Below are 20,567 nucleotides of genomic sequence, written 5' to 3'. Positions count from 1 at the left end.
AGCTGCAACAGAGATGGTATGGCCCACAAAACCTAAAGGATTTATTATCTGGCTCTTTACAGAAAAAGTTCGCAAATCCCGGTGCTAGGCACCAGGGACATGCCCTCAAGAGGTGAGGCAGCAGCAATTGGATAACTGCCTCTTTTCTCATCAAAAAAACTAAACATCGTAGGATGGTTTGAGGTCATCTAGACCAACGCTTTCATTTTACGCTTCTCTCCACGTCCTAGTTGAAAGATGAAAAACTGAAGTTCAGAGATTCACAGGAGTTTCCCAAGGTTATAGTGATTAATTGGTAGCATAGGGACTTAAACATAGGTCTCCCTAATCTTGGTCACATGCCCCTGTCTATTAATCCTCCCTGAATCCAAACATCTGTTGTACTAAAGTGAGAAAAGATCTTGGACAAGGAACTTACTTTCTTACCTGTTGCCCTTTGATAACATGAAGACTTTGGACTTAGGAACTCTACAATTCCTTCAACCTTGGTATGCTCTGCTTTTAAATGAGATAATGCCAACAACAACAACACGAGGCTAGGATTCAGAAGCCCTGAATTTCAGCTCCCGCTGCTTACTGGCTGGCTGTCCTTGGAGAACTTTTGGCTTTGGTTTCATCTGTAAGATGAATATATTAGTATATCAATGACACTAAATCAATAAGACAGTAACTATGACAGGGCTCAATAAAAAAGCAAAAAGGGAACATTTTGAAGCAATATGAATAATAAGTTATCAATGATAAGATTTCTCTAGCTGTGATAATTGAGCTATTCCATTCCTTCTTCTATGGTGGGGAGGGAAAGGTAGGAAGTAGGAATTTAAGGGAGAAGGGATTAGAGGTGCAAAGAAAGAGGATGGGAGAAGAACAGGAAAGGAGAAATAGATGGGAGAAGAGGAGGAAGTTAGAAATGGGAAAAGGCGAGGTGGAGGATTGGGCGTAAGTAAAATAAAAAAAGAGGAGATAGGGGAAATGATGGAGAAGAGGCTGAACATACTGCATGAGAGAAGAGGAAAGGGGTCAGACAGGGAAAAGGAGAGTGGCAGTTGCCAAAAGGAAGGCTAGACCACCATCCACCCCTCCTGTTTGTATCATTTGCCAACATTCCTGCATTCTGTCCTCAACAACTTAGTTCCTCTCTTGTAGTCTCTCTCTTCATGCCAATACTAGCTCACTTAAACTTCTACTTGGATAATAAATTGAACACCCTAGCCTCTCAGTTCTAACGGGGTGTGCATCTGCTTCAGTCTTCCATTCCCTTAGGCTCACCCTGGACTTTAGCATCAGCAGAAACTCTCAACCTCTGACACTTCGGTTCCAAATACCCGACTCAGACCACTAGCATTTGTACTGCCCACTCACATGCTCAAATATTTCACTGCAACCATTCTTGGACACCAATGCTTCTAATACCTTGGCCCCTTTCCCAGCTCCTCTCCACCTCTCCGCTATCAGCCCTCGCATAACACCATTTGCTTTTCTGCATGACTTTGATTCTGCATCCATCATCATAAACATTCTCTTGCAAACATTCCCTTAGTCCTTTTTCCCTCTGTTGTACTTGCCTGGCAAAACCCCAGTCTCAGATGAATTCAACAACCTGTCCTCTCTGCACCTGAACGGTCAAATATCTTCAATTATTTTACATCCATGATGTCAAAAACCAAATGAGCTCTTAATAGTGCCCAGAAGTCCCACTGATTAGTTTTCTTTAGAAAACCAAATTTTCCAGTTGCGAAGATGTTGACTTTATACATTCTCTCTCCTAAACATCCCACTCCCTTCTCCTTACCCTCAGGTGATATGGCCCTTTGTTTTCTGAGAAAAAAGAGAGAGAGAAAAAAAAAAAAATCAGACAGGAAGCCTTCCTACCTTCAAACCTTCCTGCAACTCTACCGTTCTTGAAATTCCTGTTAAAAATGAACATCTTCCTCTCTAAGACCTTTTAAGACACCTGAGGCCCTCCACCTCAGATCATTCCTAGCAGCTTAAATACAAGCTCAAGCATAGCGCTGACCATTGTTTGTGATGACAGAATGTTCTGTATTGTGCTATCCAATAGTTTCCACTAGCACACGCAACTACTGAGCACTTGTTATTGTAACTAAGGAGCTGAATTTGTAATTGTTTTTATGTAGTTAATTTAAATAGCCACATGTGGCTAAGAGCTACCATATTAGACAGCATGGCTCCTACCTCCCACCTAAATAAACTTCGCTTTGACACTTATTCTCTCTATTGTTCTCATTTACTCATCTCCTATCCACTCCTCTTTCCATTTGGCTTCAAATTAAATATAGTGTATGATCTGCTTTGGGCAGAACTGTAGAGTTCATAAGTCCAGTCTCCCAGCACAATGTTCAGTACTACACCACCACAATCCCATTCCAAATATTCTCTTCTCTTTGCCGGAACACCACATTCTCCTGGTTTTCCTCTTACCTTTCTGGCTCTGCCTTCTCAGGTTCCTCCTCCTCTCTCCAACTTTTAAAGTTCTGTTCACCAAGACTCATTCCTTGGCCTCTTTTTCTTCTCGAGATTTTTCCCTAATGCAGGGGACAGGGAAATGGAGTTATAGTTATAAGGGCTTTCTGTTGCCATTACAATATAATCCAAACTCCTTTCCTTTACCAAACGGCCTAAATGACCTGCCATCAGCCTAACTCTCCTAGCTTTCACTTTCTCCCTCCTCGCTTCACACAGTTCTGATCTCACCGGCCTTTTAATTGCTCTAACAACTGATTAGGATTTTTGCACACGCCTGAAATTCTCTCTTCTTAAGGGACACTCTATCTTAGTCTTTGCCTGGCTTTGCTCTTTCTTATCTTTATATCTAGGCTTATATATTACCTCTTCAGAGGTCCCTGTCTTCCAAATTGCATTCATGTCTTGTTACTCCTCCGTTTTGTTCCTTCAAAGCCCATATCGCTATTTGTATTATTTATTTATTCGTGTATTGACTCGGCTGCTTTCCCCCTGGAATTTAAACTTGGGAGGAGAGACAATGGGTTTTGCTCTCCCGTGTGTCACGTCCCAGACTCCGGCACAGGCCCGACACAAGAAGGCGCAGGATAAAGTACCCGCGGACTGAAAGAATGAATGAGCCAGCAGAGGGGCGGGGAGCACGCGGGCGCAGACTCGCATCCTGGAAGCCGAGACGCTGCCGAAGAGCAAGCAGCGGAAGCCCCGCCCCTTCCGGCCGCCGCGCGGACGCCTCGGCAGCTACGGCCGCGGGGCCGCGGCGGTCGCCGGCTCGGCCCGCCCCCTTCTCCGCGCCCCGCCCCGCGCCAACGCCGGCCCGGCTGCTGTCAGCTCCCTCAGCGTTGGACCGAGCCGCGGTGCATGCTGAGCCGTTGCGGCCGCCGGCTGCTGCACGTCCTAGGCCTTAGCTTCCCGCTGCTGACGCGCCGGCCGCTTTTCCTCTGCCCGCACTGCCTCATGAGGCCGCAGGTCGTGTTCGTCCTCGGCGGTCCCGGCGCCGGCAAGGGGACCCAGTGCGCCCGCATCGTTGAGGTGAGGCCCGGGCTGCCGGCGGGCTCCCTGGGCTTAACCGAATGCCGGGCCGGCTCGTTCCGCCGCGCCCAGCCGTCCGCGCCCCCTCCCCCCGGGGCCGCGGACTACAAGTCCCGGCGACCATCGCACCGCCGGCGTGGCGGTGGTCGAGGGTCCGCCGGCGCGCGGCATGTCGGGACTGGTAGTCCACGTCCGCCCGCCTTGGGGGCGCCCAGAATGGAGGGGACCGCTTGGGGTCGCTTTGTTCCCGCGCCCTCTTTCCTTACGTTCTGGGGACCAAGTTCGTCTCCAGAGAGGGCTGGGAGAGGGATCGCGGGAGGGTCGGCCTCCAGGGACCCCGAGCTCGCAAAGGTCAGTGTGTTGCTGGCTGTCGGTGGGTGGGAGCAGCAGGAACGCCGATTTGGGTTAGAGGCCGTGTGCATCTCCCGCTGCCTGAAAGGGAGACCGGTTTTCCCGCTCCGCCCCTTCCCCTACGCCTTCTAAACTCAGAACCGTTGGTTAACCAACCAGTCTTTACCCTAGAAAGGACTCCCGGCCGACAGGGCGTTACTTTAGGTATTCTGCGATCTGCTTGTAGCACTTTCTGTGCCAATCAGTGCCAAGACCAACCCTGAGGTGCAGCCTGGGTCTGTGTGGAAAAGCCGTGGAGTATGAGATAAAACTTTAACCTCTGGCCCGGCTGCCAGCTCACACTTAGTCCATGGCCAAGTCACTTCCTCTCTCCGAGTCTCAGTTGCCCGCTCTAGAATGTAAGAAGGGGCTGTGCACACAGATTTAAACTCAATGGGAAAAGCTTCCCAACTCTAAAATAATTTTTTTTTCTCAAAGCGCGATAGTTACGAATTCTATTCTGTTAGCAATTTTCGAACAGATAACGTGGTTAGCCACAGTGGGTGCAAGGCTAATTGGAGAGCCTAGGGAATGTTTAGGAGAGAAGGATAACAGAAGATACCTAGAAACATTGAAAGTGACCAATGGTGCTGTAAAACACCAAAGAATTTTTGTGAAACTCGGTGTCCAAACAAAGTTTTGACCTATAATTTCTAAAATAGTTCCCTCCTCTGTTCCAGGATACAGCTTTTATTAGCTTTGGGCTTTGACTCCTCTCCCAGGTTCACACAATCCACTCCTGTCCTATATTCTCTAAAGAGCATCCAAAAAAAGTCAGATGGTAACATCTATTTCATTATGTGTTCTACAGTTGTATTTATAATTGCTGATCATTTTTAGGACTGTAAGTGGAACTAATTAAACTAAAAATACATAAATATTTTTCTCCTTATTTTTGTTGTTTTTTTTTTGTTTTTGTTTTTGTTTTTTACTTTTTAAAAGACAAGTAACAATTGGAGGATTTCACGTCTTTGTTGTATGTATGAAATAACTCTTACATGTAAATAGCATGACAAGGAAAGGAGAAAAGACTTCAGAGTCAGACAGATATGGGTTCAGACCCTACCTGTTCCATTTTCTCTCTCTTTATTTAGTCCTGGAGAAGTTGTTACTTTTCCCTTGAGCTCCTCTGTATAAAGGGAGAAATAATACCTATCTATTATGGTATTTGTGAATGGTAAATGTAAAATATCTGGTATACATAGATGCAAATAATTTTTTCTTCTGTTCTTCCTGTTCATAATTTATGAGATTGGTTATTTTTACTTTGAAGTACACTGTAGTATTACTTTTTAAAATTTGGTTTATGATTGATGTATTTGAATGTATTTAAATATTTTGTTTCTGAATCATAATGTGATTTTAAATGTCCACACCCAAACTAATAATACCCATATTACTCTACTGGGTTAAAAATAATCTACATGTTCTGTAACTAGTATTTATTCTTTACTTTGTTCAGTAATGGCTGATAATATTTTAAACCTGTTAATTATCAATTATGAGATTTCCATGATGAGATATGTTCTATAATGTATTATATTATTCTTTAAGATTTCAACAATTATATGAGCTTAAGCTGGTTTAAACTGTTACCTTTCATGAAAATACTTGCTTTTGATTCCAATTGCCATAAACATTGTTAAATTGATAACTATAAATTCCAAGTAGTTTGTAATTTAGCAATTGCTATTCCCTAGCAGACTAAATAAACTAAACAATGGAATGTCTATGGTCAGTTAAGTCAGAGGTTTTTTTGTTTTTGCCTTTGTGAGTCTCTTGCATTTTGACTCAAGTTTTGTTATACTGGCAAATGTAAGCTGAATCCCAAAAGATTGTAATTTTGGAACTAAATTTTTTCTATAGGGGAAAAGTCATATAAATCAAGGTTAAATTCCCTGACTGCCATGCCGCTTGTTAATTTAGCTCACAGGGTACCTGAAATGTGGCTGAAATAGAATTGTTTCTTTGGGAAATTACATTGATTTCCCAGCTCAACTGCTAGAAGTACATCTTTGGGCCCCTGCTAAAGAGCCTTAAAGAGTATCTGGCCCTATAATGTCCTGGGACATTGCAGTTATGGATTGAGGGTGTGACCAGAGGAAGCTGGTCCTTGTTTGTTTGTTTGTTTCTTTTTATGTTGGCAAATTCTGCCTCTGCTGTTTGCTTTCCTAGATCTTGAGAAAGGAAAGGTAAATCTGATACAGTAACTTCTGAAAAGTATTCTGAACTGTAAGGAAAGGATTGAGGGAAGCTTTGAGGTTGACTTTTGCCTATTTATTTGAACCTATCTTTTTTGGTTTTGTTTTATTTTCTAACTAATTGTCTTTAAATATGTGTGCTCGTACTCAATTTTTTTTTTTGAAAACTAGCGATTTTCTAAATCAGTGCAATAGTTTATTAGAGTTAAGTGCTCAGAGTGGAGTTATTATTGTAAAATAACTTGTTACTAAAAAAATCATGATGGGGATACCGGGTCATTTTTGAATTTTTAAAATTAAGCTTTATTTGTATTGTTTTGGCCTAGAGAAAATTATGGTGCTATAATCTAAACTTGTCTGAAAATAACAACCACAGTTTTGCATGTGTTACTTGAAATATTTAAACCTACTCTCTTTTAAAGATAGTAAGCATTTTGCTTACATAAGCAAATTATGCTAAAGCTTATATCTATGCCAAATTGTTTTCTGTAGCGCCCAGAAAGTGTTTTTATCATCTTCCGTGTCATAACTTCCTCCAGGGCCTGTGTGGGTAACATACTTTGTATCCTACCTGCTATGATTAGAAGCTTTTGGGTGATACTGACTCTAAGCATGTAGAAATCAGAACTTCATTTTATTTATATTTGTGTCGTCTCCAGTGTTGAACATTGTGTCTGGCACATAAGGGGTGCTTAATAAGTATTCTTGGAATAAATATTTAAACAGGACACCAGTTTGTCCTGAAGATGTAAAAAATTCAAAAGTTGGCCCCCAGGGGGCACCCAAGTAGTGGTTACTGCTCCCAATTTGAGGACCGGAAGTGTTTGAATAAGACCTAGTTCTGTCTTACTAAGATTTCTCATGTAACACTTCAGGTTACCCTCAGTGCATAAATGTTATACTTTTAAAAATCTTCTGAGCATTCTAAAAATTTCAAGCTCCTGATCACAAATGCCTTAAAAAGACTACCACTCATAGAAGAAACTACGTAGGAAGAGCCATTGGACATTAAGCTTGTTTAAGAATAGGCCTTTCTCCTTTTGGCAGGATAAGATATAATAAGAGATAGGGTTTTTGTTTGTTTGTTTGTTTTGTTTTAAATAAAGCTTAAATTATCTGTAAAAGAGAGTCCACAGAATCCTTGACTGTCCTGAAGCATCATCCTTTCATTAAAGATAGTTGCAATGGATTTTGTTGTCATTGTTAAGAATCTGGAAGAGAGGAGAGTATGTTGAGATTTATACTCTACTTACTTTTGAAAATGGCTTCATTTTTTTTTTCCTTTTCATTTTAAGTTACAAAAGTAATTAATACTTGTTGGGAAAAGTTAAATCTCCTCTGATCCTGAGGTCACCAGTATTAACTATCTGGTACTAACACTTTCTCAATATTCTTACAAGTGAAAATGCATGTATTTATCTTTTTTATCTCGAGATGGGATTAGTCTATTTTTTACTGAGTATATCATGGCTATCCTCTCAGGTCTCTACACATACTTAACTCATTTTTATTAGTAGCTGCAGAATATTCCGTAATGTGGATATTACCATAGAATGGTTGTACCATTTCCTTCTGTTGACAGACATTCAGATAGTTTCCAGGAATTATTTTGCTATTACAAACAGTGCTTCAATTAACTACCTCTAAATATAACATTGCATATGGATGCTTTTATTTTTGTAAGAAAGTTTTGTAAAAGTGGGATTCCTGAGTTAGAGGATATGTGGATTTTAAATTTTAATTGATAATCAATTGCAAATTACTTTTCAAAAACAGTAAACTTAATTACATTTCTATCAGCAGTTGAATGATTTTTTTTACTAGCACTGGATGATTGTCAGTCATTTTAATTTTTGCAAATTTGTAAATCTCCTTTTCAAAGTTTTTCTGAGTAAATTCCTCATATTCCCCAGGAAGTCCATTAAAGTAAAATTGCATAATTAGACTTAAAAAAATTTCCCTGTACTTGTCATTTATTCAGAGAACATTTTTTGAGAGCTTGGAGTCACTGTGATAGTTACTGAGTGGATAAGGTGCAGACCCTGATGTCGAAAGTTTACAGAGTCGGGAGGCATAGAAGTTAATCAGTGACTACTACAGGACAGAGGGATAAGTCCTATGATAGAAATATACCAAATAGACAATTTAGATAAGGGACATTTAAATTACAGTCCAGTGGATCAGGGAAGGAGAAGGCTTTCTGGAGGGTAGTGACATATATGAGTTCAGTTTTGAAGGACAGTAGAAATAAGCTGCCAGGAGATGTGGAGGAGTAGAGAACACTTAAGGCAGAGTTACCCTTGCAAAGGGTAATTGGAGGTTTCAGTTCTGAGAAAAGCCTAAGGAGAGTAAACCGACATAAGTGAGACTGACCCAGAAAACACTTCCTAAATGCAAACTGTGCTGTATCTGTGTGGGAGGATACTGGCTTCTGGGGGTTCTCAATTTAGAGTGGAGATAAACATATTCTTATTAGAATTTCATGAGAAAAGATATGAAAGATTTTTCCAAATTTTAAAGTTTAACATTGAATTGTTTTAAAACTGTTTATCTTTTGTAATGACTAGATTGTAATGTCTCCAAGGGTGGGGACCTTGTCTTTTGTTCCTGCTCATTCTACTGCACGGTATTTGAAATACCTACTCATCCTTCAGATCTTAGCTTAGCTTAATACAGTTTCCCAAACATTCTCAGTTCATGGTACCCTTAGTGTCTCAGTAATTTTTTTCACAAACACCTTAGTCCAAAATAAGTATCTAATAGTTACGTGTATTAAGTAATTAGATCCAAACAATACTTAATAAATATTTTCAAACAATTTAGTAGTTGTTTGAAGAAATAATACAAATAAGTTAAAAGGAAAATGTAGCAACTTTATTTCATTCTAGAGTGACTACGGTTATTTACTTATGGGATGTAAATGCCTGTTGGGCACTGCACAGTTTCTCATACCTTGGAATCAGATTAGAAACTTCCATCCTCATTTCATTTTCCACATTAATTTTCATGTGGTACTTATTTTTATCACAGCAACTACCCATAAAAAAGTGAGCATCACAGAGCTATGTCTTTGAAAAGAATGTGCCATGATTGAAAGTTGAAATTGTGAACCACCCTGAGCTGATAGTTCACATGATATCCAATAGATATCAAGTATCAACCTTAAAAATGTAAACCCAGGACATTCTTATGAATTGGCTCCAGGGCTCCTGGGCACTTTGGCATACAGTTTGGGAACTGTGAGCTTAAAATGTTATTCCTTTAGTGAAACTGGCCCTCACATTTTTTGACAATGTCAGATTTCTCTATTATATGCTCTCAGAGCACTTCATAGCGTCTATCAGTTTGTAATTCTGTTGACCTTTATAATAATTATCAGTTTGTAGTTCACTTTTATTATTATGATTATTGGATTGTCTGCCCAACTAGACCATAAGCTCCAAAAGGTTGAGAACTATAGATTTCTAAATTTACTTTCATGTCTTTAGTGTTTGGCACGTCTGGCATAAATTGATGCTAAATAAACATTTGTTAAGTAGATTTTGAAGCCAGTCAGACCTAGGTTTCTGCCCTGTAGTGGGTTATTTAAATTTTGACTCTTTAGTTTCCTCCACTGAAGATTTGGGCTATTAATCTATTTTACAAGGTGATTATGAGGATTAACCGAAAGAACCCATGTAATAAAATGTCTGGCATGGTGCCAAATTTATACCAGGTACTTTGTATGTATTAGTACCTTGCCTATTCTGTGCTTATCCATAAATAATCAATGAAGGAAATGTCTTGAGCAGCGTAAGTAGCTACACTTTGGTTGGCATTCCTAGTCATTAGACAGGAGAAAAGTTGGTTTGAAAGGACACGAACAAATGTCAAAGTGTCATACCTGTGTATTGTCTATTAGGCAATATGTAGAGTTTAGACTCCAGAGTCAGACCGAGTTTAAATCTCACCCTAACACCAACTGTATGTTTGAGACCTTAGCTAAGATTTAATCTCTCTATGGCTCAGTTTCCTCATCTGTAAAGAGGGAATAATAATATGTAGTCTCAACCTCAGAGGGATGCTGTGAGGATTAAATGAGCTAATGGATGTAAAATACTTAGCATAGTGCCTGGCACAAGAAATCCTATATAAATGTTAACCATTAATTTATATTATCATCGTCATAATCATCTTACTTTTTCTGTGTTAATTTTACCTACCCTCTCCCCAACCCCACCTCCACCTTCTTTTGACTTGCTTGAGATTTTTTTCCTCTTCTGACTTATTCCTTCCTACTTTGGAAGCTATTCAATCTGTTTTTCATGGTTACCCTAGAAATTTTAAGCACACTTATTATTAACTTAAGTCTAATATTAATGTTTTTACTCTCCCCCCGCCCCAAAGAATACAAATACCTTAGGACACTTAACTCTTTTTTCTATCCTCTTCTGTTTTTTAGGATTTTAATTCTCTATTGACTTTTTAAAATCCCAACAAATGATATGTTAATGTTTTACAACAAAGATGTAATGTTTGTGTAGAGTGACTTACATACATACCAGTTTCTTTACTAATCATTTATTTTTGCACCTTAGATCTCCTGAGATCATTTTCCTTCTTTAAGTATATCCTTTAGAAGTTTCTTTCATCACTATGGGCTTGTGGTTAGGCGTTTGTGCTGTTTTCTCTGCATGATAGGTTCTTTTTTTCCCTAGTTCAAGCACTGATGGTGTCTTCCTTCAGGGGTCCTGACTTTATGCAGAGCTCATTGATCTGACCTCCAATCCTATTTAGGCCTCAGTCTTTGTCTCCTTTCCCCAATCTGTGGCCCATGAAATCCCAGGCTCTAGCCCCTGTGATTTGGGAGTGGGGAAAGTCCCCAGGGCAGCCACAACTCCAGCGCTCTCACTCCTTTGGATTTGTGCTTTCTCGATTTATCTAAATCTTAGTTACTTTTCAAATTTTTTGGCCAGCTCAGTCAAGCATAAAAAGTGCAATAATAAAATTATATATAAACTCAACTACATGGGTGTGCTGTGTTAGGAGGGGTTTCTCTGAATGTACATATATATTCCACCCCCATCAAAATTAGATGCCTCTACCTAAGTCTGCCCAGCTCAAAACCCCTCTTCAGTATCGGTTCTTCCCCTTATCCTTACTCCCATTGAAATTTGCTTGATTTACACCCTTTGGGCTGAAATTTCAATGACGGTAATCAATTAATCTAAACGCGTTCTAGTTAAGATGCTAATAAGAGAGGATTGCAGTCACTGAAGACCTCTGAAAGTCATAGAGGAGTACCATATTTTAGCTTAAAGTTGTCTGTCTGAATTGAAATTCAGAGCATTTCAGAGAAACTGCTCTAGTAGTGGACTTTTAGACCAGGTAAGAGAGAAAGGGTGGAGCCAGGGGATAACTGTCTTACTCTTTGTGTCATGTGAGCCTGATCACACTGACTCTTGTTACCCTTAAAACTAATACTTTTAGCCCAGTCGCCATATGAAAATGTATTTACTCTAACATTTCAGTTGCTTTAACATGACAAATTAAGAACATTTTTACAGACTAAACATATGATAAGAGTATTTAGAACTTAATAGAGAACAGGTGTGCCTGGACGTATTGTTTGCCGACAGTTTTATGCTGCCTGGTGAACAAAGCTAACAAAACAGCACTGTGGTAAAGGAAGAAGCCCCGGTTATGACCTACCATTCTCAGAAGCTTTCACTTTGAGAGACTGGGTCCCAAAAAACATGTGTTCCATGCTTGGTTTCCATCAGTCATCTCCAGAAGACCCATAAATTGGGTTTTTCACATTAGATTATATCCTATACCAATAAGCAATTAAATATTTCTAATCTGGGGCTCCACAAAAAACTGCTTCCTTGTTCACTCTCTGTTTGAAACTTCCATTATGTATCAGTCATTGATGTTTGCCATTGGAAAGTGTTATGTGTTTAATTTAACCTATTAGACTTACCTGTATAATTAAATATGATTTAGGTAGATAATAACATGAATTTCTATTCTGGTGTCTCAGAGAAGTAGAGAGACAATCCAGAAGATGTTTTATTACATAATTGGGAATTGACTTGATGGTTAATTTAGGTTTTTAAATTGGAGATTTTAATTTGCTACATATTTAGTGATTATTGGGTGAGGCAAGTGGAGAGTGGAAGTGGTAATGGTGTCAGAAGTGGAGAAAGGCAAAGATGGTCTGAATCTTGCTGAATGTTGGGTGAGATATGCCTGGCTCTGTGTGGATGAAGTTTCTGATCTCACCTCCATGCTAGGATACAACAAAATGATAAAGTCCATCAACTTTGAGTCTCCTTTTTTAACTTCTACTACCAGATTTTGTTATGCAAAAGCCATAATAGCTTGACAGCAAGACTCTGCATCTCCACGTCTGTCCCCTAGGAATTATCTCAGAGGCCGACCATGGAATAATAGTCACCGAAAATCAGGAGACCTGGATTCAAGTGCCAGTTTCCTCTCTGCTAACTGGCAAGTCAGTTTATCTCAATTTTCCCTTTTGTAAAATGAGGTGTATGGATTAGGTGGTCTTGCCAACCGTAAAACAGATCTGTATCCCGAGACTTCACTGTTAGATAGTATGTAACCTACATAGTCAAATTCAAGAGGGAAATTATCCAGTCGCTATGAGTATGTGTACCTTCCTTGCCATTCTATGCTGTATGAATGGGAGCACCAAGAAAGTTATTTAATAAATTCCCACTGCATTTCATGTTTACAGAGAACTTCAGAGTGGTGACAAAGAATGTGTAAAGAAAGAAAAAGGAATAGCTTTTCAAAATAGAACAATTGTTATGTATGAATTGTTTCAATTAAAATATTTAAGAAAAGGCCAACTTACAATATAGCATAGTATTAGAAAGACTGTAGACTTCGTGAAGTCAGTTGTAGGTTTGAATCTCAGTCTACCACCTATGGCTCTATTGCTTAACTTTTCTGATTTTGTATCTTCATTTGTAAAGAATGATAATAATGCCAACTTCACTGGGTTGTTACAAAGATGAAATAGCATAATGCTTCTAAAGTGTTCAGCACAGTACATGGCACTCAGTAAGTGTGTAAAGGGTAACATTATTTTAGAAAAGATCTACAGTAAAGAGTTCAAAGAGTAGTTTGGATAAAAGTTTTGGGGAGCATTATATTCCATTGTTTATTACAGCATAAGGAAATGATTATCCACACTAATCAGTTTACAGATTTTTAAAAACCTAGGATGGTATTTTAGTGTCTGTTGAATATGAAAGATCTTTCTACTTGGAGAAAATGTTTGGAGTTAACTTAGATTTTAAAATCCTGGAAAAGGCAAGTGGAGTTAAGGTTAAGTTTACAGTGTGAATGCTCTTTGTATTGACAATAGGTTACTAGACGCCAAATGGAGCTAATGACCTAATGATCAGATAAGTATCATAAGCTAATACTGTATTTATTCTTTAACCATCCTGTTATTTAAAATGTGCATACATACAAGTAGTATGTGTATGTTATAGAAAAATTAGAAAATAAAAGTAAGTAAAAAGAAGAGTATAAAAATTACTGGTAATCTTACCATCCAGAGAAAACCACCACTAATCAATATTTTAGGACATAGCCTTCCAGACATTTTTTTTAGTAGGCTTATACTCTGGAGACCTGCTTTTCACTTACAATATCACAAACATATTATCATGTTAATAAATACACTTTTACCATATAATCTATAGATAAATACATTAATTAATTGATTTCCTGTTTTGAAAATTTTATTGTTTCTGATTTTTCAGAAATTGTATTCTGTGTTTTTAAAAAAATAAGTTTGTGGTATAATTCCCATACCATACAACTCATCCATTTAAGGTGTACAGTTTAGTGGTTTTGGTTTATTACATTATTAGGTTTTCTTTTAATTGTGGTAAAGTATATCATGAATTTGCCATTTTAACCATTTTAAGTGTACAGTTCAGTGGCATTAATTGCATTCATAATGTTGTGCAACCATTACCACTATTTCTAAACTTTTTCATCACTGCCAATGGAAATTCTGTACTATTAAGCAATAATTTCCCATTCTTCCTTTCCCCCAGCCCCTGGTAACCTCTGACCTACTTTGTGCCTCTATGAATTTGCCTGTTTTAGATACTTAATATAAGTGGAATCACATGTTATTTGTCCTTTTGTATATGGCTTATTTCAATTAGCATAATGTTTTCAAGTTTCATCCATGTTTGCATGTATCAGAACTTCATTCCTTTTTATGGCTGAATAATGTTTCATTGTATGTATATATTACACTTTGCTTACCCCATCACATGTTGAGTGTGGGCTGCTTCCACCTTTTGACTATTGTGAATAATGCTGCAGTGAACATTGGCATAACAGGCATCAGTTTGAGTGAGCCTTTTGGGTATATAGCTAGGAGTGGAATTGCTCAGTCATAAGATAATTCTGTTTAACTTGTAGAGGAACCACCAAATCTTTTTCCACAGCAGTTGTACCATTTTACATTCGTACCAGTGATGTGTGAGGGTTTCTTTATCCTCATCAACACTTACCATTTTCTGTTTGTTTAATTATAACCGACCTAAGGGTATGGAGTGGTATCTTACTGTGGTTTTGATTTGCGTTTCTCTAATGACTAATGCTGTGAGCATCTTTCATGTACTCCTTGGCTATGTGTATGTCTTCTTTGGAGAAATGTCTATGCAAACAAATTTTTGACCCATGTTTATTTATTTATTTGTTCATTCATGCATTCTGAATCAATTCCCCCCCAGTTTTATTGAGAAATAATTGACATACATCACTGTACAAGATTAAGGCGTATAGCATGATGGTTTGTGTATACTGTGAAATGATTACCCAGTAGATTCACCTAACATCCATCTTCTCGTATAGATGCAATAAAAAGAAAACAAAGTAAAAAAGAAAATAAAAAAAATTTCTCCTTGTGATGAGAAGTCATAGGACTTACTCTCTTAACAACCATCTTGTACATTCAGCAGTGTTAGCTATAGTCATCATGTATACAGGCCCATTTTTAAATTGAGTTGTCTTTTTGTTGTTGCATTCTAGGAGTTCTTTATATATTCTAGATATTAAGCCCTTATCAGATATATGATATGTAAATATTTTATGTTTAACCTTTAAAAGAACTGCCTTTTCTAAAGTGGCTGCACCATTTTCTATTCCCACCTGCAGGGTATGAGGGTTCTAATTTCTCTACATACTGGAAAAACTTCTTATCCATTTTTTTAAGAGCCATTCTAATGGGTATGAAGTGGTATCTCATTATGATTTTGGTTTGCATTTCCCTGATGACTCATGATGTTGAGCAACTTTCCCCTACTTAGTGGCCATTTGTTTATCTTCTTTGGAGAAATGTCTGTTTGGATCCTTTGTCCTTTTTTTTGGCCCCAGAATATTGCATTTTAAAAATTGTCTCTTGCAATTTTTAAAATTGGGTTATTTGTCTTCTTATTACTGAGTTTTAAGATTTTTTAATCTATTTTTGGTACAAAATGGTTTCCAGCATTCTTCCTTTTGTGTAGTCATGGCAGGAAAGAAAGTTTTCATAAAAATTTCCCATAAGCTTTCCACTTTTTAGGACATTTCCTTTGTATGAAGAAGTTAGGCTCCAGTCAAGAACCAGGAGTCCTTATATTCTACTCTACATTGCATAAGTGGGTACAGCTCTCTGTGGTCAACATTAAATCCTACTCTGGGCTAGGATTTGATGGCTATCCCATCGAAAATGTATATTCTTAGACTGACTTTAATTTTAGATTGAGCAAAGTCTTGTAATCATGAAGATAAATTTTATACCCCCAAATTTAAAATCATGTACTACTTTTTAAAGCCAAATATTAATTTAGCTCACACTTTCTGCTGTTAGCACAGGTTGATGGACTAAAAATGAAGATGATCCTTTGTTGACTAAGCGAGATTAATTTTCTCTTTTTTAAAAAAGTCTGTTGAGAGAGGTTGGCACAGTTAAGTTCTGAAAGTGCTCCAAAGGGTCATTCTGGAGGCTAGAAGTAGTGTGGGTACATTATCTGCCACGGCACGGATGTGTCATTTCCAGAACATCTTGCTTATAGTTTTGAACTCTAGGGTCTAGAGTAGGGCTTCACTGAAATATGTTTCCTTTTAAACTTTTGCTGCTGTGCCTTTTGGATCCTCTCAACTGAATGTGTCTCTAAATTTCCATCTGTTTCTAGGCTATAAAACTGGACTGTTTTCTGTCTCCTTCTATAACTCTTGACTTCATGCCAATGCAAGTGTGTTTCTGTGTTGCTATATTATACTTTTGTTTCTCCTTTGTTTAAAGGATGGATCACTTTCCAGAGAAATTTTTATCCAAACATTTGAATTGATTTTTGCTGCTATTCTCTACAGTGATTTAGTTTTAAATTTTAAGTAAGTTGGTGATTATGCAGGTACTGTTTCTCTTTTTTCTTGAAATCAGATGATGTTTTTATAAAGGGATTTTTATCCCTAATGTGAGGCTGTTCATTTTGCTGTTCTCTTAGGATTTGATATTAATAAAACGCTTATATCATTACTCTTACTTTGTGGTATTTGCCACTTAGAGTTGTGTGAATAGGGCATATGCTTTTTTTAAATTAAAACTTTAAAGTGTTTATGTGTGTACATGTACATTGAAGTTCAAACAATTTGAAAGTACATAAAATAAAAGGTGAAAGTTCTCCTTAATCAACCTTAGCCTACTTACTCTTCTTATGTAATCACTTACCAACTTTTTTGTGTGAGGTTTTTCTGGTCTTTTTTTGATGTATTTATACACAAAAATAATGCATGCCCAGAAACCTTGCCTATTATTTGTGCCTTGCATTTTTTGCTTAACAGTGTATCTTGGATAGCAGGTAGCTCTACTCCATTCATAATATATATAGTAATCTATTTAGCCATTCATATGTTGGTGGACATTTAGATTTTCTGTTTACAAATGATGCTGACATAAACATTCACATACACGTGTCTTTGTGCACATGCGCAATTATTTCAGAAGCACAACTTCCAAAGTGGGATTACTTAGCCAAAGGCTATGCAAACTTAAAATTTTGATAGACTCTGCCAAATTGCCCTCTAAAAAGGCTGAACCAGTTTACACTCCCACAAATGATGAGGATGCTGGTTTCCCCCAACCCCTCATCTTCCTCTGCCATAGACAGATATGTCTTTTTATTTTAAGGAGACTGGTGTGTGAAAAATGAGATACATTGTTTTAATTTGCATTTTCATGATTATCAGTGAGGTTAAGCATCTGTTCTTTTTTTCTTTTTTCTGAATTGTTTGTTCTTATCCTTTGTCCGGTTTTGTATTGAGTTTTTTCCTTTATTGTTAGTAGGTCTCTTTGTATACAGTGTATATTACTCCATCACCTTTGTATGGTGAAAATATTTTCTCCCAGGCTTTTGCTTGCATTTGATAATATTTATGATCTCTTTCTTTGTTCAGAAGTTTTTATTATTTAAAACATAAATCTTAGCTGTTTTAGTCCTTGTTTTGGAATATCTTTCTCTGTCTCAAGATTATTTTCCTCTGGTACTATCCTAGTATTTTTTTCTTGTATTGTGTTGTTTTAGAACTTTAGTTTACCTGGAATTTAGTTTTGCATATGGTATGATGCAAGAGTCTAATTTAATTTTTTTCCCAGATGGATAGCCAGTTGCATAGTATCATTTATTAAATCATTCATCTTTTTCCCACTGATTTTTGATGATGACTCCATCGCTTATTGAATTCCCATTTATATTTGGGCCTATTTCTGGACTCTTTTGAGTTTCGTTGTATCATTTGTCTATTTCTATACCAGTATCACACTGTGTTCATTACTCTAGCTTTATTATATTTTATGCCACTTGGTAGGACAGGTTCCTATTTGTAGTTGTTAACATCATTTTCAATTTTGGCCATTCTCTCACATTTACTTTTTCTGATAAACTTGAGAATCAACTCATCAAGTTTCATTAAAAAATAAATAATCCCAGTCGAATTTTGATTGAGGTTGCAGTCAATTTATAGATTAATTTGTGGAAAATTTAAATATTTACAGTATTGAAAATTTCAATCCAGGAACACAGAATTTTGCCTTTTTATGAAGTTGATTTTAGGTGTTTCTAGTTTGTTCATATAATTCATACGTATTAGTTTTAGGTTTATCTGTAAATTTAATTTATTTGCTGTTTTGAATAGGATTTTTTAAATTGAGGTATAATTGACTTGAATAAGATCTTTTAAAATGTATGTTTTCTAATTAGTTGTTGCTAGTTGGTTGGAAAGCTATTGATCTGTTTGTTTATGAGAAGCTAGTAAGCAAGAATAAATAAATTCTTGTTGGTTCTCATAAATTTTTTAATGTACTCAAGTGCATCTCTGATGCCAATTTTTGGAGCCTGTATGTGTGAGGCTATCTGCATAGTGAATTGCATTTTCATGTATCATACTTTCTTTGTTCTATATTTATTCGTTGACTTTCCTCCTTTATTGGTATGTAATTTGCAGTTTAGCCACTGATTATTTTGGACTTTACTCCAGGAATAACCTATATGAGTTAGTCTCAGTGCTCTCATGCTTGAATCTAGTAGCATAGACCACGTTTTTAGGAGTTTGTTTTTTAGGAGATGCTTCTAATTTTAACAGTTAATGATTCTTGGCTGTAGCTGATACTGTAGTGTAGTATAGGTATTATTTCTATTTTTACAGATGACGAAACTGAGGTCTAAGAAAGGTTAAATATATTTCCTAGAGTCATACTGGGTTGTGACAGAGTTTAGTTATGAAACCTTGTCTCAACTTCTAGTTCAGTGTTCTGAGTATGTGGCTTCATGCAAGTTCTTACGTTCTTGTGATCCTTGCTGAATTCTGTGTGTTTGTCTAAGTGCAATTCTTCGTTTGTTTGATAATGTTGCAGATCCTCAAATGTTATGTTGCACATATGATTGAATTCAGAGTTTGGTATCCTTTGTGCATTTTTCTCTAGTGTTGATTGGTAAATCCAAATAAATTCTAAGGGGGAGGGTGTAGCTCAGTGGTAGAATGCATGCCTGGCACGCACAAGGTCCTGGGTTCAATCCCCAGTATCTCCAAAAATAAATAAATAAACCTAATCACCTCCCCCCAAAATTAAAAAAATAATAATAATAAATTCTAGTTCTTAAAGAGAACCTAAGCTATTATTTGGTGGTGAGGCTCTTTACAAATTGCATTCTCAGGTAGTTACAGATCTTAGGGTGACTTTCTTACTTTTGGTATTCCCTGGGTAAATGATATTCACACTTTAATGTTATTTACCTTTTTAAAAAAATAAGAAACAAGTACAGTTGGGCCTTTTTAGTGTTTAAGAAACCTCTCTTCCCATAAGGTGACAGAGGGCTAGGGCCTCATCTGAGTGGTTTGATGTATAACCTCTGAGTGTTCTCACAGGAACTGAATTAACTGAATTCTAGACTCTTAGACCACCTGCAACAGTCTTTGTGTTGTACTGGTATGAGTGTGTTGCTTGTAGGCTCTGCAGTGACTAGAAGAATTGATCATTTAATTAACAAGATCAGATAAGTGTTTCTTAAGATGAACAAGACCTCTGTGCCTGTCCATTAATGTTGGGAATTTTCAAATTACTGCCTGTGAGCTCCTGGAATCCCTGGAGGTTTCTGGGCCTCGTCTCCATCTTTGACTTTTTTCCATCCCTTTCTAATATAGAGAATGCAGATTGATTCAGAATGGCAGAGTTGAATTACAAGAAATAAAAATACTGGAAATGACCAACCGGAATGAAATTGGAGTGTGAAAATTCCAATTCACAGTTGCTATAGGGGCCATTTGGTTTGTAAATCAGATGCCAAAGTCCTCAAATTTTCTGAGAGGCCATCTGCAAAATGTTAGAGGGATATTGAGGCCTACACAAATGAGGAAACAGTCTGTTTCATGGCTTCTAACTCACCCTTTTTATAAGTTTTATTTATTGTTCTGCCTTCCTGCCACTGCCTCTGAAGAATCAACTTCTTCCCCAAGCAGACACTGCTCGTAAAGACTGAATTTCTTAAGAAAAGTTAATGCAAATATGAAGAATTGACTTTATTAATTAGTACTAGGGCTTAGTCACTTTAAATATGCAAGTCACTATTGCATCCTTTGTGAATATAACCTATTTATCTCCCATGTATTAGCACATTGCCTGGCACTTTGTAGACACTCAATAAATATTAATGGATTGAAAATAAATTACATGTATTGCCTTAATTAAGGTTTTCTTACCTGAAGAGCAAAACATTGAGGAAAATGAAATAGTGCTGTAATTGTCTGCAGTTGAATGGATTATACCCTCCTCTTTTCTCCTTTGCAGGATGTAAGCTTTTAAAATATCACTCTTTAATTAGAGAAAGAAGTATGCTCATGTTAATTTGGAGTCTGTCTGCTAAAGCATTTTGCTTAAAAGATTTAGCTTGG

General features: G+C 37.4%; 1 protein-coding gene and 1 long non-coding RNA gene across 2 annotated transcripts in view; one reads left to right on the top strand and one right to left on the bottom strand.

The window, feature by feature from the left end:
- Window positions 1–209: 209 nt before the first annotated feature.
- LOC135322830 (uncharacterized) lies at window positions 210–3,126 on the bottom strand. Its single transcript, XR_010383734.1, has 3 exons — window positions 2,851–3,126; window positions 2,443–2,546; window positions 210–617 (listed from the first exon to the last, which is right to left on the bottom strand). It is a non-coding gene; the product is annotated as an uncharacterized LOC135322830 (long non-coding RNA).
- Window positions 3,127–3,199: 73 nt separating this feature from the next.
- CMPK1 (cytidine/uridine monophosphate kinase 1) overlaps window positions 3,200–20,567 on the top strand; it is a 29,929-nt gene continuing 12,561 nt past the window's right edge. Inside the window, exon 1 of the mRNA XM_010984719.3 lies at window positions 3,200–3,513. Within this exon, the coding sequence (XP_010983021.2) occupies window positions 3,343–3,513 (171 nt within the window). The 5' untranslated portion in view covers window positions 3,200–3,342. The remainder of the gene's footprint in view (window positions 3,514–20,567) is intronic.

Source organism: Camelus dromedarius, chromosome 14 (genome assembly GCF_036321535.1).
Source record: "Camelus dromedarius isolate mCamDro1 chromosome 14, mCamDro1.pat, whole genome shotgun sequence".
Classification (NCBI taxonomy): Eukaryota; Metazoa; Chordata; class Mammalia; order Artiodactyla; family Camelidae; genus Camelus; species Camelus dromedarius.
Note: the sequence above shows the minus strand (reverse complement) of the source record. Positions and strands in the feature narration are given on the sequence as shown.